Source organism: Triplophysa rosa, linkage group LG11, assembly GCF_024868665.1.
Source record: "Triplophysa rosa linkage group LG11, Trosa_1v2, whole genome shotgun sequence".
Taxonomy (NCBI): Eukaryota; Metazoa; Chordata; class Actinopteri; order Cypriniformes; family Nemacheilidae; genus Triplophysa; species Triplophysa rosa.
Window position 1 is genome coordinate 21986968 of NC_079900.1, and position 27865 is coordinate 22014832.

Consider the following 27865-nt stretch of genomic DNA (forward strand, 5'->3'; position numbering starts at 1 on the left):
TGAGATACAAAGATCGAACATTCATTTTATTGGTTTGGTTTATTAATACAGTGGTTATTTTAGCCTCGCGGGCTTTCACAGGGAAACCAACACATGAAATTAAAGTAGATAAGTAGAATATAGCTTTCTGTCAACTCTGGCTCAGTCACTAGTCTCTTTAACAATTAGAACAACTCTTCGTACCTGATCAACACGGAACAATAAAAACATATATCTACAACGACAAAAAAACTTAAAAAACAGATACTAATACTTTTAAAAATCTGGATAGTTTATAAAATGATTTATGTACATACATTCTGAATAATTATAATCTGGGGGAAAAACACACAGACGCAATAACACAAATACATGGCACTGACCGCAGGAAGAGAGTAAAACACTGATTAAACAAGATCAAATATAAAATATTATCTTTAGTCATTAGAAAGTTCCATAGTGTCATTCAAGTGCTATGAGTAGTAAAGGATACACAGGTATAGAGCCCCTCATTATGCAGACGGGGGGTTTCAGTCACTCTGTAGTCTCATTTGTGCGGCGAAAGTGGTTAATACACGAATGTCAAGCTTAATTGCATTAGCATTAAATCAAAAGTTGTGCTTTTATATAAACAGAGGGTGTCTAGAGTCAGCACCACTATGATTGTGCAACAGCGCACTAGAGAGGAGAGTCAGGGTAGGTCCATTCGCCAACAGACTGGGTGTGGTCGAAACGCATGTTTTGATTGGTTCATTGTCTCGTCCAATGGCACGAATCAGTTCATCAGACCGGTGGGCATCTAACATTCGACACGAACTAAATAGCTTGACACGTCAATGTCAAAAGTCTCTATTAGAGTCACATATGGTGAGAAAGAATGAGCCGTTGTGTTAAATCGCTGACTACAGAACAAACCTGGGCTACAGGTGACATAAAACAACAATTATTAGCAGCTTCAACTATAACATATCTGAAAAATATAAAGGATAAACTTTTTATATAAAAATAACTTTTGTCTATGGAGGGTTGATATGTCGCGGACGGGTTCGATGAAGAGTTAGATACTTATATAACTGTTCTTCTCTTTTGCCTGGCAGGAAATGGAGACTAGTCCAAAGTTCTTAGTTGCGTTCATCTTCTTCACTTAAAGCATCGCATTTCTTCTCTCATTCAGTAACAATCTTTCTCGAGTCTCTCAGGTGTCTCTATGTGCGGGTGTGCTCTGTTAGCAGACCGTCTGCTCGCTGGACAGGGGGCTCTCCAGAGACAGACTCATGGGAGAAAGGTCTGCACGTGACGTCTTAAACATGGACGAGATGTAAAAGGCCTGCGACCACAAACAATAAAAAAGATAAAGTGACTTAATAAACAATGCATTAAAAAACTGATGGGTCATAACTAGAATTGCCACCAACCTCTATAATACGATATTGAAATAAGACTTTTCACATTTAGATTTATTCAAGCAGTCATTCGTAGCTATTTTACAACTTGGCTAATTCGTATGAATTTGTACGATGTACATCATACAAAAACATGATTATTAGAAAAAAGCAATACAGAAGCCCCTCCCCAAACCCCACCCCTAAACGTCACTGGCACGACAGCAAATTGTACTAACATGTACGAATACGATTTAGCTACTTCATTCAATAGTTACGAATTTCTGCGAGATTGTGTTGTTTAATGATAAACTTCCTGATTTTTCACCCCATCACAAATTTTCATAAATCAGTGACAAATATTTGTGCTGTCGTTGTTGCTTGGAATTGAGATCAAGTTTTATTTACTTAAAATTTTATTTAATTTATTTTTACTATTACACTATTTGTGTTCACTTTGTGTCCTGTGTGAAATCTGAGCAATCTCTTTCTTACCACCCAGTAAGCCGTGAGTCCTCCCTGCAGGAATCCAGTCAGGACGTCAGTGGGATGATGGCGGTAGTCAGAAATGCGGCTGAGTCCTGTGTACACTGCTAACATCACCAACATGAACTGCAGTAATGGTCGCAGGAGCCGCGCCCCTCTCCATGACAACCGCGCCTGCAGGTAGAACTGCACAAAGAGAGGAAGTCTGAGAAATGATTAACATACATGCTGATAAAAACAGTGATAAATAAAGCTTACAGGGTGTGCGTCTGCATGTGTGTGTGTTGTTTCTGAGCAAGTCGTACTTTAGAAGACCAATTTATCGGATGTTTGCTAAATCTCTAAACTTCCATTAAAGAATGACTTTACGAAGCTAGTGTTGTGAGTTTTGTGAGCTGGTTTTTATTTAGTTAGACTATTTCGAGAACAGTCTTGGACCAGAAAAAACTTTACTAATACTCCAGCTGGTTTTTAAGAGATGGAGGCTGGTTCACGAGCCAATGACTAATGAATTCTCGTCATCTTAGATGACGTATGTTAGACGGCTTGGGCGGAGCATCCGTTAACTCCTCCCCTTCAACTGTCAGTCTGCTGCCAGTTCCATTTCAAAATGCAACGGCTGTTTTTATACATCCAATCAAATCGCAGAGAAAGACGAAAGCCACGCCCACTCTTTTTCTCATTCCAAATTTAATTTCACTCTGAAATGTATCAGAATACCCTGTTGAAAAAACCAGCACATGCTGGTTTGGTATGTTTTGATGCTGTTTTGTGCTGGTTTAAGCTGGTCATGTGCTGGTCCTTAGCTGTTCATGTGCTGGTCCTGGTCATGTGCTGGTCCTTAGCTGGTCATGTGCTGGTCCTTAGCTGGTCATGTGCTGGTCCTTACCTGGTCATGTGCTGGTCCTTAGCTGGTCATGTGCTGGTCCTTAGCTGTTCATGTGCTGGTCCTTAGCTGTTCATGTGCTGGTCCTTAGCTGTTCATGTGCTGGTCCTTAGCTGTTCATGTGCTGGTCCTTAGCTGTTCATGTGCTGGTCCTTAGCTGTTCATGTGCTGGTCCTTAGCTGTTCATGTGCTGGTCCTTAGCTGTTCATGTGCTGGTCCTTAGCTGTTCATGTGCTGGTCCTTAGCTGTTCATGTGCTGGTCCTTAGCTGTTCATGTGCTGGTCCTTAGCTGTTCATGTGCTGGTCCTTAGCTGTTCATGTGCTGGTCCTTAGCTGTTCATGTGCTGGTCCTTAGCTGTTCATGTGCTGGTCCTTAGCTGTTCATGTGCTGGTCCTTAGCTGTTCATGTGCTGGTCCTTAGCTGTTCATGTGCTGGTCCTTAGCTGTTCATGTGCTGGTCCTTAGCTGTTCATGTGCTGGTCCTTAGCTGTTCATGTGCTGGTCCTTAGCTGGTTTAAGCTGGTCAAACCAGCATGAAAACATACCTAACCCAAAATATGCTGTTTTTTTCAACAGGGTACGGAAGTAAAAACGATCGCAACTTCTGGTTCACAGGGACTTTAATGCATTTTACCATGTCTAAATCAATTCAACAAAATTGTGCAGACATGTTTTAGGCTGTGTCTGCCAGAATAGTAATTCTAATTGTCTCAAGAACAATAGATGAAACTAACAGGGAAATCCCCATATAAATAGCTAGGTAGACATGTGTTTTGTGTGGCAGGAATCTACTACGATTCCTGTTTCTCCACCCCAGTAGTGAAAGTGAGTAACACAAAAAAAATAAAGCGTGTTAGCATGTGTACTGCCCGACAAACTAGCCCTGCCACACTACGAAAGTCACCAATAAGAAATATGAGGGTCAAAGGTCACAGCAGAATACAGGCTGTAGGTGGATACTTTACGGATATATGTTGCGTAATTGACCGTGGAACATTCCAGACTTTGAGGGTCCCCCCCGTCACAGGTGTTTGGCTTCCTGCAGTAAAGCCCATAGCAGCTGGTTTCAGAGCTGAAGCATGTGGCTGCAGGTCAGGCATGCAACACACATGCAACAGTGCGGCCACTGGACAGAGCAGAGAGAGAAAGCAGGCACAGAGAGGCACAAAGAGCCTGGCATGGCTTTTCCGTTGCTCACCAGCTCTTTTCTCTCTTTCTAATGAGTGCCAAAGGGGCGTCCCTCTTTAAGAGCGGGCAGCGGTCCCATGAATTCAATCAGCTGAATGGTAAAAACTGCTTGTTTTTCTACATTTTCCCGCCGTTCCGAATGCGAGATTGGCACACGAGACGTAAATTCTGATAAGGTTTGCGGGACGGCTGAGCGAGTGCTATTGAATGTCAAGCTTTATGATGGTTTGTGAGCGTTTTGTCATTTTTCCCCTTATTGTGCCCCTCCCCAGGCCATAACAGAGAGGAAGAGAGAGAGAGAGGGTTTTAGCTGAAAGAAGCCTGTCTATCTCTCAGCAGGCCAAACCTCCCCCCTCCTCGACCCAACCCACAACTGAACAAGGCCTCTTCTGTCTCTGGCTTGCTTTTCACGCTCTCTCCCCCTCTCTGCACTCATCTATTCATCAGGACTCTGGAGAACTTTCCCTCTTTCACTCCAGCCTTTCTTTCCCGTTTGAAGCAAGATGCCTTTGGGAGTTTTCTGCTTTCTCAGAGCTTTCTGACAGTCTATCTGTGTGTGTGCATATGTTTGTGAGCAGAAGTTCGACTCTTTCCCGTCAGTAGGATTTTTTGGCATCTTCCCACGTGGAAGTAAAGCCTGACAGCAAGCGCAAGCGCAGGCGCTCGGCGATATCTTGACTTGTGTTTGAGTGGTAAACATGTGGCCACACACAGCGATACTCACCGTCAGGTAGAGCATGGTGTACATGGCGAAAGATGCATGGCCCGAGAAGAAGGACTTTCTGTTAGAGAAGAGCAATAGGGAAAAATTACCAACCAAATGTCACAAATCATTCAACTGCTGAACTGGTTTATGGGTCATAACATCGTCTGGATGATGTGATGTTAGGTAAACACAATTTTTTGGAGAAATAATATTTTGAGCTTATTCAGTAAAATGGAAACAAAACAGATACGAGTGCTAAAATTCAAATATGGCAATACGTCAATAACTTCAGATCTCATTGATTCTCATGTCTCTCGTGTCATATGATATTTTGTCATGAACCATGAGAGAATGTTTGATATTTTTTTATATTAAAAAAAAAACTGTTCAACTGAAGAAAGGGTGGATAAATTATAAAAATTGTCATGAATGAACAGCAACAAATGTATCCTTTGCAAAGAAGGCAATCCCAGAATGCTTTGCAATGAGCTCATGAAATGGATAAATTACCCCAAAAAGAAAATTCATTCATTACCTAGTTACGCTCTGCAGAACACAAAAGAAGATATTTTGAAGAAAGTCGTAACCAAACAACACTGAACCCCACTGACATCCATTGTATGGACACAAAACCACAGACATTTCTCAAAATATCTTTCCGCAGAAGTCATATACATGTTTTAAACAACATGAGAGTGAATAAATAATGACAGAATTTTCATTTTTGTGTGAATTAGTTGCAAAAAAGTTCTACTTTGAATTTGATGCAGTCTTAATAGGTAGCTGTCTATGTAAGTAGTCAGCAAGTCAGCTCACTATATTTCATCATCTCTGTTTTCTCCCTCCCATTATACAAACCCTTGCTCTCCACTGACCTGGCCTCCTCCACCATCTTGGGGGTGTTCCTGCAGTTGACCTCTGATACGTAAGTTCCGGGTGTGCAGTTGAGCGAAGCGTAGGTCACTTTGCACACCGATAAGAAGTGTGGACGGAGTCGGCCCACGCTCAGCTTTGCCATGTTGGTCAAAGATTGCCCCACGCAGCAGCCAAACAGGAAGCTGCCCAGCTCTTTGTACAGGCAGGACACGTAGCGGTTCCGCACGAATGCCCGGGAGTGCACGCCTCTGAATCGCACCCGGTAGCACTCCCCAACAGCAATCTAAGACAGAGGCATACCGCTGAGATTACAGCCATGCAACGGCGAGTTTACTACTACAATGCCCATGAAGCATAAAGTATGTTCACGAACAATCATGAATAATTCACAGCGAAACAGGCTCTGTTGTTTAATGAAAGTGGATGGAAAGAGCTGATCAATGGCCTTGAGTAACAGGAGAACCGTGGGCTTGTGTTGCTGCGGACAGGAAGTCTCTTAAGGCCTTCATTCAAGTCATACAATATCATCTATATGTGTGTGTGTGTCAGGCATGTGTAACGTCATATATTTTTAGAATTGACCAATCGGCGGGTTGTCTAAATGACTTGTTGGTCTCCAGGAAGTCCTATATAAATAGTCTGGTTTAGAGTCATGTTCACCAGACACATATCAGATGTGTTTATTGGAAACCGTAGTTGACTTCAAATTAGGGCTGCAGCTATCGATTCTTTTACTAATCGAGTATTCTACTGATTTTCCATCGATTAATCGGGTATTCGGATAATAAGTACTTTTTCTTTATTAAAAAGCAATACTAAATATACAAGAGAAAATAAGACAGGTCTCTTAAAATGAGTAAAACAACTAATTTGTTTCCTTTTTAGAACAATTAGTTTTTATTGCTGAAATAGCATACATTAATATCTGTGAAAACTAAACCCATTTAGTACATTCCATTGCCATATTAAATTCAAAATGCAATATAATACAAATATATAACTAAGAAACATGAATAAAAATGGAAATAATAATTTCAAACAATAGCCTACGACTTTTATTTTGGCAGGTTGTCAGAAGACGCTTATTTTTTAGTATGTCTGTTTCTTCACTCAAACAATAACATGTTTGTGAAATAAACTCTCTGCGCAACTCTGGAGGTGAAGTTCATGTCCTCATTCAGCGCAGACGCAGACAAATTCATGAGCATCACGCGTGTAGCACGTTAAACTGTGCAGTTCATTCACTCAGACACGCAGACCAGACAGATGACATGTGTAAATAACAGGATTCGGCGTCCACTAGTCCGCATCTAGTTTGATGGACTCAATGCAGCCGTAAAACAAGTTTCACTCGTAAAATAGACTAAAACTAAGTAAAATATCAGTTCACCATTTCAATAAGCTATTAGGGCTGTGACGGTGGCAGTTTTTTTTTACCACCGCGGTGGTAATAGACAAATCGACCGCGGTGGTGCGGTGGTTGAGAAATATATATTATTTATATAAATAATATTTATATTATTATATTTGCGTGTAGCAACCACATGACGAGTGGAAGAGAAATATAGATCTTATTTAAATACTTGAAATTGTTAAATAATTTAAAGATGATATCTGAAATAAATGAGGATGAAACATCCGTCAATGTTTAACGCGCAAATCCATCAGTGAAACGGCCACACTACAGCATATAAAACATTTAAATAAACATCAGTAAATAATGAAAACTTAAATGATATAAGAAAGCTAAATACTAAATAAGAAAGCTCTTGTTGCAGTAACTTCAGTCAGTGGCGATTAACCCTTACAGTCCTTAACAATTCCGTTTGAAACAAACTGTTTAAACCTACATTGGCTTTCCTATTCAGATTGCCATAAAAACTTTACTTTTTCCGACTCGTTGATGTGAAACTTACTTGTTGACATTGTCCAGATTTAAATGTGTACAGCTGCACTAAATGCGCGTTCAGAAGATGTGCACAGGAGCGCAAATGAAGAGATGTCTCTCCGCAACCGCGGCAAAACCTGAGCGCTCCGACTATAAAAGCAAGCGGGTCATAGCCAGTTTTGATTTTACGTATCTGTTCATTTCACAACAAGATCCATTGCAAAACCTGCAGAATAACCTGGGTTTTGCCGTGCAGTCCTGCGCTCGAACGCACCAACGGAAACGTATGTCAATAATTTCTGTTAATGTAAAATCTTTTAAATAAAACCATCCACAACTGAAAGGCTACAACTAGCAATCGTTATCGCAACTCTCATATTTATTACACCTATATTTGTCAGAGTGACGTGACGGTGGCGAACGGCACTTTACCATCGCGGTGGTGCGGTTGTTAGTTGTTACGGCAACCGTCACAGCCCTATAAACTATCAGTTATTTATCAGCATGAGAAATAAGTGTGAGCGTGTGAACAGACTAAAATGCGTGTGTCTCACGGTGAACGCATGAGACTTGAGAGCCCTGTAACATGAATAGAGTTTAGCGGGCTGTGCGTCAGTAATAACGGTCCGTGGGGAAACGCAGTGCTCCGTGTGTAGGCCTACTGTAGTTAAATGGATTAAACGAGGCTTCGAGGCAACAAAAATTGCCTCGATGATTTTTTGTATTCGAATAACTCGAGTTACTCGAGGAATCGTTTCAGCCCTACTTCAAATAATTGTTCTATAGAGATTGTGAAGCTACGTCACACCGTGTTGAATGTTGCGCCATCTTGGGAGGATCGCTGCTAGTGCGTTCAGTGCAGTGTTTTGTTCTTGTTTGATTAGGAAATATAACTGTGGTAGGTTGGTCTTGCTGTGTTAAAAACTACAATAGCATTACGCAGAGTCGTTCATGAAAAGCCCCTGGTTCTTTCACCTTAGATTTCTCCAAATATCAAACAAAACAAGTAACGGTACATATCAAAACAATAATAGCGGTGGAGTATGATCCTCCCAAGATGGCGGCGCCACTGCAACATGCAACAAAGGGCGTGACGTCAGCTTCACATTCTCTATTGTATTGTAACATATTGACTATACACTGTTTGCTCTTCTCACCGTGAGCCCTGTGATGATGATGCCTCCGGCGATGAGCATGCTATCGGGAATGGCCTCGCTCTCAATGTAAGGATACATGATGCTCGGGTCTCCGCAGAAGAAGCCCCTCATGTACGGAGTCACGGCTTTGAGTTCACAGGCGAAGAACGGAATAGAGGCTGTGGAGAAAAAAAAAAAACGGGTTTAGCTTTTTTTTTTTAAATTAACTTGGAGAATGTTCTTCTGGCACAACAAAATCGGGCATTGATACATCTCGACGGCCCTATTATGTGCAATTACGCCTAGGGTTGCGATATTAAGACTCCTGTCACTCCTGACGGGAATCGAGATTCAGCCCGAGAGCTGACATTCCTGACATAGCTCCAGCAGGAAGGAGGAGGGAGAGGGTGAAGGGTGGCGAAGAGAATATGACAGTATGAATAGAAGAGGCATCTGGAAAAAAGAGACCCTGAAGAATACAGCATTGAGGACTGAAAGGAAGACGGAAAGTTTCTTACAAGTTCTGCTGGGAATGCGGGAATATGGTTCACGTCGAGTGCATCAAATGGTTGTCGTTCAGGCAAATGCAAACAAACAAAAGCATCTCTTACACACCTGGATGGTTAAGGGCAGGTGTGCAGGAAACAGTAGAAGGGAATGAATATTTCTTACACCGTGACCTTGCTGTAACTTGCAGAATTTCGTTTACGGACTGCTTTAAGAATTTATTTGAAGAAAGATTCAGCAGTGTGCAGGTCTTGTTTTATCTTCTTCTTCAGGTGAATGAAAGAGATTGAAATAATGATTAATTTAAAGATTAAACACGCAAAGGCAGCAGGTGGTACCACACCTAAACTTCCTGCTTTGTTCTGAATGGACCTGTGACCTCTCATGGTCTGAATCACAAAGTAAATCTTGTAGGTGACTCAAATGTTTCCGTAAGCGAGACGAGTCTGAATCTGGCTTAGGTTGTTTCCCAAACCATTTGTTGCTTTCTGTCTTTTTATCATCACTACTACCTATTTCATTGTGGGCAAACTGCCTGGGCAATTCCGTGTAAATGTCAACCTCACCATAAAAAGGTTTTTACCATGCTAAAAGCACATATGTCAATGTTTGGTGGTTCAAATACCCATGTGATGATGTCTCTGGTCAAGTTTTTAGAGCATTTGTTTAATTTTTAGTGCCTAAGTGCCATTTTCAGGATTGTCACATCCACAACGGTACATATTCCTCATGAATGGACACATGAAAATAAAATGACTTTTTTTGTTCTATGAAGATTCATCTCTTCTCCATTTGTTGGATATTATTGCTTCTGGTTTGTGCATTTTAATTCACAGAAATCCTACAAAGAATGTTGTCTCCCAAAAACCATGTCCTTTTTTTGTCACATCCATGGTTCAGTATATTGGTAACAAATACATTCTCTGAGCGTTTGTCACATCCATAACGCTGGAATTGCGCCCTATTAAAATGTATGTTATTGCTCTAAAGTTGTTCTTCCATTGACCAGGAGATTTGATGGAGATCTCAGAAGTAACACAAATTTAACTTTATTTAACTCTCAGATGTATCTCAAGAAATGCAGAAAATGAAACATCTGGCAATTGTTAAAATACAATGTAAATGTCGATTGTAGAGGTAAAATAATCTGGATTTGGGTAAATATGATGAGAAATGTTAGAGTTCATACTGAGATCTTGAATGAAATTGACTTTTGATTGCAGGAAACTGAGCTCAGTTTGTCACGACGATTTGTTCTCTTCTGAAACGCTAATAAAGACATTTGTGAAATTTCTGTCTCTTTTTCTCAGGAGAAATATCTGTGAATTTTCTTTCTTATAGTTAATTTCACGCTTGCTCATATAATCTTTAGATGAACAGATGTAGTTTGCTGTGTGTAACGAAAAGGCTTGACTTCATACGGCACAAGACTTACCTTAAGCTGTACGATAATTCATTGAAGATTAAGATATGGAAATAGAGATATACTGTACATGATATAAACGATTAGATAAGCTCCTCTAAAAATTTTAATTTATAACTTTATTTAAATATACACACTGCTCTCTCTCTCTCTCTCTCTGGTTTTGTTTCCCCAGGCCCAGGGCCCACAGTCCCATGCCCTTGGTCCACACAGAGCATGAGACTAATGATTAACCCTCCACTCTCTCCCCCAGCTGGAACAAACCCAAACGGCCCAAACACAGCCCCTGCCAGGGAATCTCTCAGCGTACGTGACCGCTCGGCTTTCAGGGCACGCACACACATGATCCGGGGGACAAGAACAGATCCTGAGATGGAAAGTGCAAAGTAGGTCACCAGTGACTGAAACGCATCCTCAGAACACCAAGTTCCCTTCGACCGATCGTCATTATTCATCCAAAACAACTAGAGAGAAAAAACGCAAGGGTTTGCGAAAGTGACGCTTTGTCACGGGACCGAAAGTTGCAACGCAATGTCATAAGAATCCTTTGACTGACTCTTTTCACACCCTCAAAATGTATTCATGTTTGTCAAATGTCTCGTCCGCGCATTCTTTAGCGTTAAAACACACAAAACACACCTGTGTTCGATCAGGATTAATGTTTACGCACATCCCCCTTCAACAGTACTGATAAGCCTAATCAAAATTCAGGACTAATTTTGCACCGTGTTTATAGCTGACAGCGGCTTTTCCCAGAAAAACTCGAGCCAAACAAAGATAAGGTGAGACGCAACAGCACGAAAGGTTGAACATGCGGTTAAGAAGACATATTACTGGAGAGATAGCACGGAGCTCCGCGTCAGCAGACCCTGATGTGACCCTGATCTCCCTCTCGCACGTTCTCACTCTCTTCAGCGTATCGCGTGCTCAACATTACATCCATGCTTTGGACGGGCCTGTATGCCACATTTCCCTGCAGGGTCCTGGATGCATGTGTGTCTATGTGTAACCGAGAGGTCTATCATTAACTGTTGCCCTGGTCGTCATGCAGGATATGAAAGACTTGTGACCAAGATTCCAGCCCATCAGGCTTTTACATTGATAAAGAAGACTTCAGTGCATATTGCCATAAATTTATCCATTAAGTGTTTATTGGTTGCATGCCAAACTAGGGGTAATTTAGGGACAGACTGGGGCTTAAAAAACATCCCAGGACTCACACAAATTATTGCCTGCTGTGTTGTCTACTTCGTAATGTATATATTGATGTGAGTAACGTTTATTATTTAAGCGGTTAAGAGGTAAATGTACTGTGATCATAGAGATCTGGGTTCAAGTACTACATAATTAAACTTTTGAATACACTTAGCATTTATTTTGTGATCTTACTGTGCTGGATATTCATAATGTTTAACTTCTAGGTGGTTAGAAGATTCATGTGCAGACAGATAATAGCAGAGTGCCAAAGGGTGAGGTAGAAAGTATAACTTAGACAGTGAGCACACAAATGAGTTACCCGCTAAGACACAATTCGTTTTTAAACTTTTTTTTGAGTAAGATAAAAATTCCTTACTTTACACATAACCATTCACATAAGCTTATAATAATGATTTAATATTTGAGGTGTCAGGTCGGACTTCCCTAAAAATGAAAAGTACGTAAAGTAACCTGCAATTTATATTTCAAACAGAAGAGGTGATAGAGAGACAAAACTTACAGAATGCAGCTAAAAATATGCTTGAAAATCATTGATCATACAATCAAGCTCCTTCTGAATCTACACTTTGATCTTATTTAAAAAATTTAACTACTAATAATGTACCCAATTTTGCACACAACAGCTTGCCTCTGAAAGAGATATGTCAAGGTTTTTTGAAGGTTGGGGAACGGCAGCTGTAATTCTGAGCATTCTCTCACTTTTACTGGCTTGTCTGTGCTGAGGTACTCTGAGAGTTTAGCAGAAACCTTCCAGGTGTGCTAATCCTCTTATCGCTCTGCGTTCACGCTTGGTGTAGGTCAGGAAACCAGCGGAGAGATACCGCCTCAAACTCAACCTCCAATGCTTCAGTCGAACACGCTTAACACGCAGTGACCTCACAGTCTGTGCTCGGGGTGGTCCATTAGCCCCCCGCCAAAAGAAGCTCCTTATCTCTAAACACCAAGTTAGCCCGCAGCTAGCAGCTGTCAGCTAAGCTAATGATTAGCTAGATCAGTCGAGCTAAACCGGGCAACGCGTGCACTCGTCCCGCAGACAGGTCAAAGATTGAGAATCATCAACGACGCCTGCCCTCGAAAGACCCCCTACGTCACTCCGACAGCCGTTCGGTTCTCAGCCTAGCAATTTATAATAATCTCTCATTTTAGTCAGGAAAATGGAAATGGAACCAAAGATATCAGATCAGAGTGCAGAATTACAGATGTCTTAATGTCGTTGAACACGTATCAATTGGCAACCATCATCAGTCGTCTGTACCAGTGACAAAACCATCAAATTTTTAATCAAATCATTTGACGTAACAAGACCAGAAGATCTGTAAAATCTATGCCGTACTGCAGTATTGTGTAAAACACTGCGAATCCATTTACTACAAGGGGCGATATAAGGATCAACGGCCCATCCAAGCTCGCTTATCACGAGGACATCGCTAATGGATCCAAGTGGTAATGCAATAGCCCGTATCCACCGCTCTCTTTACAACCTGGACCCAGTCGATGCTATTGATTGTGATACACTCTCCACACTGTTCCATTAACACACCGGCAGAGTTAGCAGATCAACACAAGTCCATTAGCAGGTCTGATCCAAAAAGCCCCGGGCCAGAAACCTTGACGTGCCGGAGACAAACACAGCCCGTGATTCAGCGCTACACACCGCACATTGGCCTTACCCAAGCCCAGAGCAAACACGCTACACACAGTAGACAGCAGTGTACATGAGTCCAAATCAGTAGTGTACGGCCACTACGACCACAGCTACACTCTCGCTCGAACTCTTTCGGCCTGACTTACAGAGCTTCACAACAAACCTCCAAACCGCCGGCTGGCCACACGAAATCTGTCAAGCAGCTGCGAGCAAACCTGGCCGGAGGAGAAACGGACCGAGATGAAGGATGGAGAAAACAGAACAGAGGGGTTGGGAGATAAACGGCGCACATGGCCGTGTCAAGTCCCACAAAGTGTTCTCAGCCTGGCCGTAATTCAGTCGTGAGAGAGAGGGAACAAAACAGTGGGAACAGAACAGACGATGAGAGGCGATTCGTGCTTCGCTTGGAATGAAAAGATCTGGTTCTAATTTACACATTGGAGAGCCACGGCCCAGAATGAGCTCACTGTGAAAGAATAACAACAAAACAAGAGGCACCAAGAGACGGAACGACAGCAAAGAGAGAATAACAACCAGCTGGAGCAGATTTCAGTTTATGTGTTATAAGCGTTCATTTTGCAGTAGAATGCAATGTTTTGTGAAGAAAAGTGATGTGCGCACAAGTCAGTAACACAATGCTAGAGAGTTTGTCATGTCATTGCTATGTGGTTGCTAAGGTGTTATAGATGGTTGTTAGAGCGTTGCTATGTAGTTGCAAGGATATTCCGGGTGGTTGCAAGGACGTGCAATTGCCAATGTGCATGTTTAATGCATTTCTATGTTGTTGTTGCTAAGGTATAATAAAACGATTGCATTCCACACGATTTGATACCACTATTATGTGTAGCGAACCAAAGTTCAACACACTGTGAAGTTTTAGTCGTATTTGCTTTCGTGACAGTCACAGTTAGGTTCAGGGGTGTGGATAGTAGAGGTCTGCAACCCGACCCGAGCCCGACGGGGCCCGAAAAACTTGCGGGTTAATGTTTAATGAATAGCCTCAAGTTCGGGTTTTAAAATACAGGCTATATACAAATTTTGCCTGCCGTGGCGTGTGCTTGCATGTTTGCTGCATTGTGACCACAAAAAATACGAGAGGAAACACTCACAAAATTGTTTTTCGCATAAACTGTTCTGTGCATGTGCTCCCGTTCTTGTCCTCGTTGTCACAACACAGCAGGTGATGGTAAGATGAGTGCGATAAAGCAAAATATTAGTGAGGGAAAACTTATTACAGTTCCAAATGATACAGGTTTCAGCAAAGTTTCGTTATTGGTAAGTCTGTGCTATTTGTTATTTTTTCTTGTGTGTTAACTGCTGAGGGGGCCGCCGTGCCTTGATGAAACTGTGTTTGCTACTTTGCTTACATGTAGCTATTTGTTTCATTATCATCGCAAGCAATCATAAAATGCAGCATATTTCAACAAAACTTGCTGTTAAACGCACTTTGGGTTCGGGTCGGGTTTGGGCTTAAAATGTAACTGTAATGGGTGGGCCGGGTCGGGTTAAACAATCTCGTGTACGGGCCGGTTTCTGCAGACCTCTAGTGGTTAGGGGAGGGGCTTCAGTGTGGCTTTTTTTATAACGATTCACATCTTACAAATTCATACAAATTACAAAACCTCGTAAAATAGTTACAAATTCCTGTGAGCTCAGGCTGGCCATTCTATAAATAGCTTCAATTTAATATTTAATTTCTATAATTATTTTTCATAAAATAAAATAGCTCAGTGGTTAGAGCATGGCGCTAGCAATGCCAAGGTCATGTAAATGAAAATGTAAGAAAAAAGCTATGGAAGTATTTCATTTAACGTTAAAACCCTTACGTTTATATTTTTTAATAAATATTTTAGTATATCTAACAAACCCTTGTTTACAAAAAGGGTGAACACTCAACACACCAAGGACGATAACTATAAAATTTTAACATTTATTCTAAATTTAAGAAAATGTAGAGTTCACACCATATAACGATAACAATGTGAATTTAAATTGTTTTTATCAGGTAAAACTTCAGTGTGCAGGTTTAGAATAAACATAACTTTATCTTTGGTGTAGACGCTAATACAGTTGTCAGTCGTCTAAAACCCACAGCAACTGAGAAGATGGGGCAGTAAGTCAGTGTGAGAGATGAGAGAGAGAGAGAGAGAGAGAGAGAGAGTTTGCCAGACGGAGGCGATTAGCGTCCGTTCTTGAATGTGAGGTCAGAGAACGAGACTCAGCTCAGACCAACTTTGTAAACAAGTCCCCTCCTCTTCATAACAATACACACACACACACCTCATTATTACAACATACACTTATTCCCACAAACCTCCGCGCAAACACCTCATCATCGCCGGCCCCTGCCCGAACATTCCTACATGCGTTATATATAATGACTCGACAAACAAAAAAACTTCACTGACAAACTTTACCATTAAAGTCGCCACACTGGGGGCCGACTTTCTGAAACGCGGCTGCAGAAACCTGGATACATAAACATCTCTGAAAACCACAGAGTCAATATAAAACCGCAGCAAGCCCGTGTGGATGTAAATCCGCAGTCTCGACCAAACACGGTCGTATACACAGACGCAAGACGACCTTGGACTACACAAAGAATAAGCGATGAAAACCCAAGCAGGTAGACGGTTTTCCGTCAGGACGAAACAACAAATCGACCCCATAAAGATGGCTGACGTCTCTAAAGCAGAGGCGTTTTTATTTGATGTGAACGAGGAGCAGAAGTATTTATTCATTGTTATCGCAGGAAGCGAGTGAGAGTCGAGCTGCAATTACTCGTCTAATCTTGTGTCATCTGCGGTTTCTGTCCACCTTTTGTTTTCGGTGTCTTTCCGTGAGACAAAGAGAGGCTTTGTGAAAATATACGGTTAGGTGTGCACGAGTTGTGCTCTCTGACACACAAACATACACGGATGAGACAGAGCTGTACAGATGATACAGCCTCTGGCAGTACGACTCTGTTTTGGATCAAAGGACCATCATCCAGTAAGATACTAATTGAAGCTATTGTCTGAGAAAGCGTCTGTTTGGGTAGACGGGTAGAGCTGATCTCAGTGAAGAGAGAGAGATAGCTCAGGGGGGACATTACTCTTCCTGTTGTTGCTTGGTGTTCTGTTGTGTCTACCCCGATCACCTCACACTAAAGACAAATCACACCAAGAACAAAGACGGAGCGCAACACACACACACACACACACCAGATACAAACACAATCACATTCCAAAGAACAACACACACACTTAGAAATAAAGGTTGCAAGAAAGCCTGATAGAAGGACCTTTTTAAGAACTGATGCCAGATAAGAACCTTTCAAGTTCCTGTGATGCCATTGAAGATCCTTTCAAAGCTTCATTGGATCCAAACTAGTTTACTCTGAGGAGGTTCATGTACATTTTTGCTTTTTTGATCCTGTCCACCCTGTTGAAAAAAAACAGCACATGCTGGTTATGTAGGTTTTGAAGCATGGTAGCTGGTTTGAGCTGGTTTAGGACCAGCTTAAACCAGCACATGACCAGCACATGACCAGCTTAAACCAGCACAAACCAGCTACCATGCTTCAAAACCTACCTAACCAGCATGTGCTGTTTTTTTCAACAGGGTGAATCGAACATGTCTGTGTTTTCGTACCTCTAAAGAATTCGCAGAGCAAATTACCTCCAGAAGTTTTGGCTTACTCGGGGAGGTGGATGAGAATGTCTGTGTATTGTATTTTTCTGCATTAATGCTCTACAAGAACCTTTCAGTCACATGGTGCCATTGAAGAACCTTTAAAAGCCTTATTTCAATAGGATTAGTTTACTGAGGTACATTTTTGCTTTCTTATTTCAATCCTAAATCGAACATGTCAGTGTTTTTGTACAACCTTTAAAGAATTTGCAAAGCAAATTACCTCCAGAAATGTTGGGAGGTGGATGAGAAGAATACATGTGCCGTTTTTGTATTTGTTTGCTGTCATGGTTCTGCCCCACCTTGTCTTGCTTCTCTTGACCTAGTGGCAGAACCATGATAGAACCTCTTGTTTTATGTGGAGAGTGACGTTTTGTCCCTCATGGTCTTCCACTCTCCGGTGTGGCGTCTCTGTTCCCGCCCTTTCGTCTCGTTATTGTTTGTTAATTAGTTCATGTCCTGCACCTGTCCCCTCTTGATTTATCCCCTTTATTATGCCCTTGTGTCTTCTGTCTCGTGCTGGTTCATTGTTCTGTTGTGTTCTGTTTGTGTCATGTGGGTGAGTTACTGTTCTGTAGTTAGTTTAGTTTATTGTGGTTATGTCAAGTGTTGTTATTATTTCTAGTCTAGTTAGTCCCTGTCCTTGTTGCTATGTTTTGTTATGCTCCCCCACGTGGGTCTTTGTTTTGTATTTTTTAGTTATAATTAAAGTCTGTCTTGTTAACCCCTTACCCGCTGTCTGCACTTGGGTCCTCTGTCCTTGTCCTCACCACCCACGTTTATGACATTTGCAATAATGCTCTAGAAGAAACATTTTCAGTCGTATGATGCCATTAAAAGCTTCATTGGAGTAGGATTGGTTGACTCTGAGGAGGTCACTGAGGTACATGTTTTTGTTTATTTTATGTAAATTCTTAATCAAACCTTTAAAGTATTTTCAGAGCAAATTACCTCCAGGAGTTGCAGCTCACAAGGTAGACAACATTGTATGTGATTGTTGTATATTTTTTTCTCGACGCAAGAAAAACTTTTCACGTTCCCATGATGCCATTAGAAGAACCCCTTTTAGGTCAAAGTCATGTTCCCACTTTGTCCTCAAATACGCCGTGAGGGCTTTGCTTTCCAAGTGATATCACGCACGCATCTGAAGAACCCATAATTTAACTTCTGTCGGGACCACTGTCGTCAATTATTTAACGATAGCATATATTTAGTTTGGCGGAATGAAACTGTTCTGGGCAAACTCTCTGCCCGTCCATGCAGCCTTGCATGGACATAGCAGGAGCGCAGCGATACATGTCCCTCCACCTGGGGAACCAGAACAGTTCCTGATGCGTAACAGGATTAAATGAAAAGATCTGAAGATACAGGCAGATAGGGAGGAGTTGGGGATGGAGGTGGGTTTTAGGTGCAACACAATTAAGCAGCTCATAAGGAGCAAAGAAATGCAACTTAAATAGGACACAGTCTGGTGTGTGTTGTATGAGTATTGGTTAACGTTGATTAGCTGCACCTGATGTGATCAGCTGATGCAAGCTGAACTCACGTGACCTGCCAGAACTAACGCTACGCTTGATATCAGCGAACCGAGAACCATGCAGCCAACTCAAGTTTTGTATTTTGTCGACAAGTGCACATCTTCTAAGCTTAACACAGCCCACTCCTCTCATAATCCCTTCAAGCATTCCTAAAAATGTTTCCTTCAAACCTAAAAATAAACCAACATGACAGGCATTGAGGTGAAGGGGAGCAGAACCACAGGGAGAGATGAGTTGGAGCTTGCCAGAGCTTCCCAGCATCCCTCTCTGACCCCCACCTCCATCAGCTCTGGGTCTCTCCTGGTACTCTAGCCGAGTCCAGACATGTGTCCTCAGGCTCGCGCTTTGCCCCGTCTCGCAACACGTTACAGACGAGAGACAGCCAACAGCTGAGGGGGTCAACAGTGCCTCCAGGTACTCGTAGAGTGTTTGTGTGTGTTTTGGGGAATGAGGCCGCGTTCGGGCAGGTCACCGGGTGAGATGCCATGGCAAGAGCTGATACCATATACAGTCATTATGACACATCTTACGGGGAAATTCGTGTCTGATGAAAAAACTATGTATGTGGGGGGAGCAGTCCTTTGATGTTGTCGAGACCAAAGCATGAAAGAGGTATTGAAAACAGGAACAGACTGAGCCGCATGTTTTCCGCGTGTAATTTGCCGTAATAGATGTGCTGAGCTAAACTGCCACTCATTCGCTCCTCTGTCGGTGTAATCCTCTAATTTGTTGTGTCTCTCGGCAGGATTCGCTGTGGTTTTCTTTCACTCATGAGGGAGATGAGCTGCTTCCATAGATCTCACAGAGCTATGAGCTTTAACCTTTGACCTTACAACTGATCCATAACAACAGTATTAAAGCACACACACACACTTTCTCTCCGCCAGCCCTGGGCTGTTTCCTCATTTAGAGCTGTAACCCTGTACAGGAGAGAGCTGGCAGACTCCAGCAGGCTGCACTGGATACTGTTGAGTAGCTTAGAGTCACTAATGCACTTTAGCCGGAGAGCTGAACGGAGCGAGCAAGAGAGAGAGATACAGTAATGGCAGGCTGGTCTCTATATGCCCATTTATTGTACCAATGATATTGGATTGAAGAAGTACACTCCCTCTAACAAGATGATTATTTGCTAATAAAACCGGTGTGAAAGCATACTGTGACTTATACGGCCGAGTACATAAATATGAGTATAGATACAGTAGATGAATGTGTCACTTTGACCCAGAAAACGCATTTGGAGTTTATGCACTGAAGTAAAAAGTCACTGCCAACATTTAAAGGCCAATATCTTAGCAACCGTGTAGAAATAATAAATACAAACACAGTAATTAAATCATTAGACTAATTATATCATTATATTATTAAAATATACAGTAAATAATAAGGGACTACAAATTTAAATACATAAATCCTTTAATATGTAACTGTTCTACATTTTTACTACTGTGTTTAAAATTATAATTAAAAAATCTTATATTTACGTTTTATGAACATTATTGTTACTTAAGCCAGGGGTTTTCAAACATGGATCCGGGGACCCCCAGGAGGCCCCCAGAAGGTTCAAAGGCGTCCTCAGAAAATTAAAAAAAATGTTTTCAATTTTAACATGTTCATATTTATTTCCAAAGTGTTTTTCTCTCCTTTCTTGCTACATGCATTTTTGCAGAATTGTTTATATTTGTTTTCAATCTCTCTAGTATTCACTATATGTCCCCTTTATGTCACTTTGGGGTTTGTAAGACAGTATGCTGTCTTGAAACAAGAATTATTTTGAAAGTTGGTATTAAAAATGCTTCTTCTCAGGTTTATCTAGCCTACTCATCTAACATTACTCTAAATTTAGCCAATTATTTGAGTTTGGAAACAATGCAATGATTTCTTAATAACACCACACTTACTATTTAACATGTTTATTTATTCATAAATTTGTATATAGACGATTGATTTCTTTTAGGAAGGGAGTCCCTCACAAAAGGTTCATCATATTTGGGGGGTCCTTGGCATCATATATTTTGAAAACCCCTGACTTAAGCTGCAATCAGTTAGTTTTGCATCTCTATTTGAAACAAAAAAAAACTGCAGCCTACTGTACATACTTATTTTTACATGTCTTGACAACACAACTGACATTTCCCTCAAAATTCGACCCAATAGCTCAACTTATACATAAATCTTTATAATAAGTTTACTGCTTATTGTTTATGTACTTCTCAATCTTTCATTTTTGTTTATTTTTAACCAAAACCATAGCTGCTTGAATGACTTATATTTCCATTTTATACCTACATGTTTAGGTAAATATTTCAAATTGAATTTATGAATTTGTATTTGTAACATGGCCTATACAATGTATGAGTGTCAAAGACGAAAAGGGTTTAATCATAAAAACAATAAGTGTTATACTGTTTAAAATTGTGTAATACTGTTTTAAAAAGTTTTCTGTTTAATTTAATTTACATTTTGTTTTTCTGAGCAAAAAATAAATATCACACATTTTCCCCTGATTTACAGAAGATACCCACTAAAATGTCATTCCGTGTAAAAATCTTGTCACGCATATTTACAACAAAAATCAATTTATGACATATTAAAAGACCATGTCATTTTATTTTTTTTATTTATTTTGCCAGGTTTTGCCCATTTGTCAATAAGAATTTTTAACTCATTTAAAGCACAATAAAATATAATACGCTCCGTTATTCTTTTATATATTTTTAAATGTACAAGTCAGAATAAGCATGTTGTTTAAATTTGTACATAAATATTGTGCTACACTGAATGACAATGTAACATTATTTCAACCAAATTCTGACATTTTATTCTCCAAAAACTTAGTTGATACCATAAAGTAGACATTTGACTTACATTTAATGTGCTTTCTATGGACATAAAATCACTTTTGTAAATTTCTTTTGATGGGGACATCTTAACGTCTTTGACCCATGAATACATATTCCAAATATGACTAAACAGCTGCTTATAAAAGCTGTTACGCTGTCCCAGTGATGTAATGGTAGAGCTGTGAAGTGTGCTGGGATCCACTGCTCCAGTGCATTTATCAACATGAATGAGCATGTGAAGACGGCAGACACCACGTGCATGTGAGCAGCCCTGAATGCACTGCCGCCCACATAACTGACATGCTGCTGCATGCTGCAGTCTCCCGGTCTCACCTGACGGCTTTCTCTGCCAACTAAATGACTTAAACAAACACACTCCGGCGGGTTCTTTGTAAAAGCACTTCACATGCTGCAATTGTGGCACTGAGAAGAAAGGTGAGGAGAAGTGATAAACAGGAAGACGTGGTTCACTCAGGTACAGGATGGGTCCATCTGATAGGACGCCTGTCCTGCTTGAATAAATGCTTTAGTAAGCTCTTAACACGCACACACACACACTCAGTGCTGTGTTTATGTCTTCTGCTTTGATGTCTCACTCATTTCCTTTTGATCAGATCTGTGGCCTGTATGTGTCTGGTGTTGTACTCTGGCGATACCAAACTTCACGTGATGGTATCAAAAGGCAATATACTGTATGCGTGTTCATTATGTTATATTAAATATGCACCAACTAAGAATGAACTAAGAAATGTAGTTATGGTCACGCACTCCCACTGGAGTTTCCCATTATGGGCATTTCGGTAAAAGTCTTCTTTATAAAAGAAAAAAATCCTACGCAATATATACATCTGTACATACTGTAATGGCATTAAAGTTCTCAAATGGTTTTGCTTTTAGGATCCAGTTTCCATTGGACAACCCAATGTGGCACCAAACTTGTTTAGTATACAAAACCAGAAATGTATTTAAAGGGATAGTTCACCCAAAAATGAATTACAAACCTGTATGACTGTCTTCTGTAAAACACAAAAAAAGACATTTTGAAGAATGTTGGTAACCAAACAACATTGACCTCCATTGACTTCCATTGTATGGACACAAAACCACAGAGACGTTTCTCAAAATATATTCTTTTGTGTTCCACAGATGAAAGAGTCATACAGAGGTTTGTTTAAGACACTTGGGTTAATGATTTTTGTTTTTTTGGGTGAACTATCCCTTCAAACCACTTTGGTAATGTCCAAATAAACGGTATTATGTAGCTTTTTTAATCGAGTGGCTTGCGCTTGTTTTTAGAAGGCGCCAGTAAACGTAACCAGTGGCGTCCCACAGCTAATAAATCAACTTGGTTTTACTTTAAAAAGAAAAAAGATTCATCCTGGGGCTATTTACAGCCATTTAAGTCGCCTGAAACTCTAAACATTTACTGTTGTTCACATTAGAAAGTGTTATGCGAGGATTGTGAAATTGGAGATATGGAATCAGTGGTGTTTGTCTCCTCACACACTCAGGTATTCCTGTGACCTTTCCAACACACTTTCACCTTTGACCTCTGCTCGAGCCACAGGTACTCGTGCATATCTCCAGGGCAAGCATTTCTCAGAAACCTCCTTGCGTATCGCAATCTGCCGGAAGGAATGCACTTACAAAAGAGTTGCACGGGACCGGAGCCGAGCGGGTGATCGATCGTCTCAGCTTGTCCGAGAGCCCCAGTAAACAATCTGCTGCGTTGTTCTCGGCTGCAGTTGCAGTCGGCATTCACAAGCACAGCAAGAGTTTTCAGACAGATCCCCCATCAAAAGCTGCTCTTATTCCAGCTTTGTGGACTTATTAAAAGTGGATCAGAATGCCGTGGCATGAATACCCCATTCACTGCCGAAAAAAACACACTGAAACCTGTTACAATCCCTCAGCCTGCGATCTTCTCACGCATCAGGCAACAACAAACTGATGATGGATGCCGATGTTTACACGAATGCGAGTAAACAGTTTGTCCAACAAGTTTATAACTGTAGGCTGTTTACGGTCACCAAGCAACAACTTGGCACACGCAGTATAGATCGTTCACAGGTGTGTGTTTATGAACATTTTTCAATAGTCAAGTCTCTGAATGCGACTCGTATAATTTTACAGCTGGAACGATTCGTTTTATAGCGCAGGTTATAAAAATGTAAAATACTAATAAACGTACATCTGCGACCACCAATTCTGTTAATGCACCAAGTTTACGTTGCTTGGCAAACCACTGAGGAAAAAAAGGTATCATTTTGGTTTTAGAAAAGCACAAATGTTTGTGCAACAGTGATTTTGCTATGGTTACGAGTGCTTATAAAATCGTAACTTTTTTGGTTAAAAATAACAAATAAAAATTAAAGGGGGGGTCTGATGGAATTTCATTTCTTTAAATTTAGTTAGTGAGTAGTACAGTTGTTTGAGCATAAACAACATCTGCCGAGTAGCAACGCTCAAAGTTCACAGAAAAGGAAGATATTTTCTTTAACAGAAATCACTTTTTAAAGACTACAATGAACGGCTCGTTGGGACCACAAAAATCTACTTCCTGCAGTAGTTACATCATGAGGGACAAATTTTACATTGACCCTGCCCCCTAGAACACGGATAGGGTAATGGGCGGGACATCTCAACCCACACTCTAAGAGGTAAACCAATCACAAAAGACTGGCTCAGCTTGACCAATCAGAGCGTTTCAGAAGGAGGGACTTCATGGAACCAGGAACTCAACAGCCTGTTTTCTGAGAATCGAGATGACGGTGTAAAACACAGGTAAGATATGTAATACATAAAGCATTTTTTGAAAGTCGAAACATGAACACCTATTGTTTAGTAGCACATCATAAACATAATAAAGTCTTTGAAAAATAGGACCCCTTAAAGAACATCAAAAATCAAGCTTTTAATAATAATGTATTTCAAGCATGTGAAGTCAGCTGCAATTTCATGTTTTAAACAGAGATGGCGATACAGAGGCAAAAGTTATGAACTGTGGTAATACTGTAAAGCATGATCTCCCGTGACTCGCTACTTTAATAAACAACTCCTTAACAAGGTAATATGTCCCTTAGCCTAACTTTAGGATGTTTGCAGTCGCTTAACATTTTAGCAATTTCTCCATCAATATTCATTTCACCTGATGTGCACTCGCACAGGTGTTTGTATATTTGCTACTTTACAGCTGCTTAGCACACGTCTCATCCTGTCAGATTTCAGAGCCAGAACTGTCCATTTCATAATGCATATTTTTTATCCAGATGGAGAATACAGTTATTTATTCAAACATATGACAATGCCAGATTTGCATACTAAAACAGATTAACCGACAAGATGCACTGCGTGACTCTCGGTGATTCACGGTGTTGACCAATGTCAAGAGGAAGTCGCGCAAGATCCACGGCCATAAAAAGGGGGAAATACGTGTAACGGTAACTAAAGCATGCGGTCACAGATGACCTTGTCTTCGCTCACGTCATCCCAACGGCAGTTCCTCTCTGCATTGCTGTCATCACAAGGTTATCAACTGTTTCACAAATTAATCTGGTTAAATTACACAAAAGTGCCGAACGCATGACTGTAACATTACACTGCAGAATGAGATGACGGCTGTCCAACCATAAAGTACGAGTTATCCAAACCCAGACGGGTCTCTCTGCATGACACATCCTCCCAAAACCTCAACCAGTGCCAGACACTTCACATCTCCAAAAACACACCAGAGATTTCTACCTGGAAGCCAAAAGCAATTCATACATCAGGTCTTATTTGAGTGATGCGCACAGTTAGGCCCATGAATAACTCGCTTACTGTAACCAGTCTGTCTGCCTGGACGGGTTCTGTCTGGCACAACAGACGCGACAACATGAAAACATAATTAAAATGCTTTTCCCTCATCCCTGTTGTGGATATTGTTGACGAATTAAAGCGAATGAAACTGATGGGGTGTGCACAGATTTTCGATCGTTTTTAGAAAGACGCAAATGTGTGAACAAATTAACTGGACGGTATTTGGCAGGAATGAATGCAGCTTAACTGGTAGCACATGGAGCAACCAACACGAATTTCACGTATTGGATTCCAAAGGAAATAAACATATTAATAAAATGTTTAGATTGAATGCATCGTAAATGGCTTTGGATCAAAGCATCTGTGAAATGCGTAAACACTGGGATGTGGCCGAAAGGCGAAACACATTGCGGTAACTTCCATTAATACATCAAGAATAGACATAATACTAAACAAATTTGCAGTTTATAGTCTACGTTAAAATATACTGTATGTATACAAAGTTTCCTAAAAGTGTCCTAAAATTGTTCTGTAATACGCTATACATTACACAGTAATAAATAGGGATGTAACGATTCACCGTGAGCCGGTTGAAAATCGGTTATAATGAGTGACGATTCAAATCGGTTGAGGTGTGAACTGAATCGCAATACATTTTTTGAACAGCAGGGGCCGCTATTTTCACTGCAAATCTAAACGTGGACATGCTGATATTTCTTAAATGCAAAAAAATCCAAGAAAAGCTCAGACAGTATTAGTTTGTTTATATTAAAGAGACTTTTTCTATTATTAATTTGTTATAAAATTGCAGTTTAGTTTTGTTATTTGGAATAAAACATTATTTTATTATACAAAGAAACGTGAAGCATTTTAGAAATAATGCAAGGGAAGTTGTTCATTTCCAATTTGTTTCAACTCATTTTGTAAAAACAAATCGCGAGTAAATCGTGAATAAATCGCATCGTGAGATCAGAATCGTGACATCCCTAGTAATAAACGTTTTGTTCAATGTTATTCAACATACACGACTGAATTTATCTGAATGCATTACAATAAGGGTCAGATAAGGTATTAACTAATATTAACATAGATTAAAAATGCTGAAAAATATTCTTTGTCAGGCCATGTTAGCTATTGCGTTTACTAATGTTAACAAACACAGTCTTACCAAAATGATGTAGTTTCGCTTTTTTATAGTTAATCAAACGCTTTATTTCATGAATGCAACAATAAAGTATAACCATAATGTTGTTTGGAAAGTAAACAACACACGCAGCTCAAGTCATCTGAGAAGACGCTTTCACTTTTCCCTGGAGAGCGGCTTGTTCCCATGGATACCCCAGAATTTCCCAGGACAAACTTCACTGCCAACCCTCAACTTAAGACACACACAGCACGTGTGCAGAGGTTATGAACTTATTATTTTCCTTTCCTAAGCTCTGATTTGGGTTTTGAGAGGATTATTTGGATGGCGCAACCTTGAATTTCTCCGTGTTTCAGAGTTTGTTCCCATATCGAGATTTGACAGACCAGAAAAACATCAATAACTTTGTGAAAGGTGTCAAAAGCGTGTAATAGGAAAACAGATGTTCGTGCAACCTACAATACATCTGCTGTGAAGTTCCCCTCTTTGCAGAGGAGTTGAAGCGGAAAAAACAGTTTGTTAACATTTCACAAACGCCTTCATTTATATCCTTAATGCAATTTATATGCAAAACAGATTCAGATGCGTTTAAACATAAATGTCTTCATACTTATTTCAATACACATCAACTCCTTAACATGAGAATAGTCCACTGCTGGAAGTTATTAAAAAGTGTATACTGTCAGTTTTATAATACCTTTCATTGATCATTTTTCATTAGCATCAATGTGTTTCTCTTACCCACGAGCAGACAGAGGATGTCCAGCCCGACCAGCATCTTTCTGCTGGAGCACTGGACAGTGTCGACACCTTCAGCGGGACTCGGGACGTGGTTCGTGCCGTTCTCCCGCGCGCTGTCTCCGGCTCCCCCGTGATCCGCCAGCCGCTGCTGGAGCTCCGTGCGACTGTTCACCGAATTCAGTTTCTGCATGATGTCCTTACTTAAAATCTAACACACACACCGGAATTCCACTTTGACAAGTCGCGAATAAAGTTCAACTTTACTTTTGAAACTTTCTTTCAACTTCAAGTCCAGTAAGTGTCATAGCACATAGGCGCGCACGTGTGGGTTACTGAATACAGCGATGCGCGCGCGTCTTTTCTAATAAACTTGGACAGGAATCCTGGCGTTAAATAAAAACTCCATTTGCCCGGCACTTAAAAGTTTTGGCTGCGGTTTGGCCATCCTCGTTTGCACATGATGAAGAAAAACGCATTTCTGAAAACATGTGTCAGTAAAAGTTTGTCATCCTCTGTAACTTCTGCGCTCCATGTTCAACTCTCACTCTTGCCCCGACAGAGAGAAAACTTTACGCGGATCGTGTTTTGATTTGTGGGTTTTAGTGTTATTCCTCCGCCCTCTGCTGTGGCTGTGTTTTAAAAAGTTAGTAGGCTGCCTACCTAGACAGCGTTGAGGGCGTCATAGGCGCGTAGTGTTTGCGCAGTTGAACGTGCAACGCGTCCAATTCTAGTGTGTTGAACAAGTATACCCTGAATAGTGGCTAAATAGTGAATGCTGTCTTTAGGTAGCTCACTAATAAGTTATGTGAAAC

The 27865-nt window shown here is 40.7% G+C and overlaps 1 protein-coding gene across 1 annotated transcript; it reads right to left on the reverse strand.

Moving 5' to 3' along the window:
- Positions 1-27721, reverse strand: ppap2d (phosphatidic acid phosphatase type 2D). The gene is made up of 6 exons (XM_057346455.1): positions 27054-27721; positions 8549-8706; positions 5503-5786; positions 4646-4703; positions 1857-2033; positions 1-1306 (listed from the first exon to the last, which is right to left on the reverse strand). Exons 1-6 carry the CDS (start codon positions 27241-27243, stop codon positions 1205-1207), a joined length of 969 nt encoding a protein of 322 aa, XP_057202438.1. The 5' UTR covers positions 27244-27721; the 3' UTR covers positions 1-1204.
- Positions 27722-27865: the final 144 nt, after the last annotated feature.

Excerpts from the sequence above, each read along its gene's own strand:
- ppap2d (XM_057346455.1), bottom strand. The coding sequence starts at position 27,243 with ATGCAGAAACTGAATTCGGTGAACAGTCGCACGGAGCTCCAGCAGCGG. Across the intron at positions 8,707-27,053 it reads CATCCTCTGTCTGCTCGTGG|CCTCTATTCCGTTCTTCGCC; the intron begins GTAAGAGAAACA and ends TTTTCTCCACAG. Across the intron at positions 1,307-1,856 it reads GACTCACGGCTTACTGGGTG|GCCTTTTACATCTCGTCCAT; the intron begins GTAAGAAAGAGA and ends TTGTGGTCGCAG.